Here is a 367-nt window from a genome sequence, read left to right as displayed (position 1 = left end):
CGTAGTTAAATTACATGAGACAGCATGCATTGACGTTATCGTCATTAAACATATTACTAACTCTGTCGTCTCCACGAGAACCTACGGGGATATTACCATGTTGATCCGTACCATTGTAGCCATGTCTATAATAGTTATAGCTCTCTTTAAACTCTTTGGAAGGATCTACGAAATAGTTTTGAGTAGATGTGAAGTAAAGTGGAGGCTCAGGGTATGGCCAAAACTCAGCTCTCTTCCCGGCTCGCCTCACGGCTTTGAGTACTTTGTTTCTGTCAACGTAACCCACCACTCTCACTCTTCCTAGCTCTCTCTCCACCTCCACTGAATCAACTCCTGTAATAATAATCAAATTCATTATATCTTTCAC

The 367-nt window shown here is 41.4% G+C and overlaps 1 protein-coding gene across 1 annotated transcript; it reads right to left on the bottom strand.

Moving 5' to 3' along the window:
* Positions 1 to 10: 10 nt before the first annotated feature.
* On the bottom strand, positions 11 to 355 carry LOC109131995 (heavy metal-associated isoprenylated plant protein 21-like). The gene has a single exon (XM_019243153.1). It carries the CDS (start codon positions 353 to 355, stop codon positions 11 to 13), a length of 345 nt encoding a protein of 114 aa, XP_019098698.1.
* Positions 356 to 367: the final 12 nt, after the last annotated feature.

This window comes from Camelina sativa, unplaced genomic scaffold (assembly GCF_000633955.1).
Source record: "Camelina sativa cultivar DH55 unplaced genomic scaffold, Cs unpScaffold11629, whole genome shotgun sequence".
Classification (NCBI taxonomy): domain Eukaryota; kingdom Viridiplantae; phylum Streptophyta; class Magnoliopsida; order Brassicales; family Brassicaceae; genus Camelina; species Camelina sativa.
Note: the sequence above shows the minus strand (reverse complement) of the source record. Positions and strands in the feature narration are given on the sequence as shown.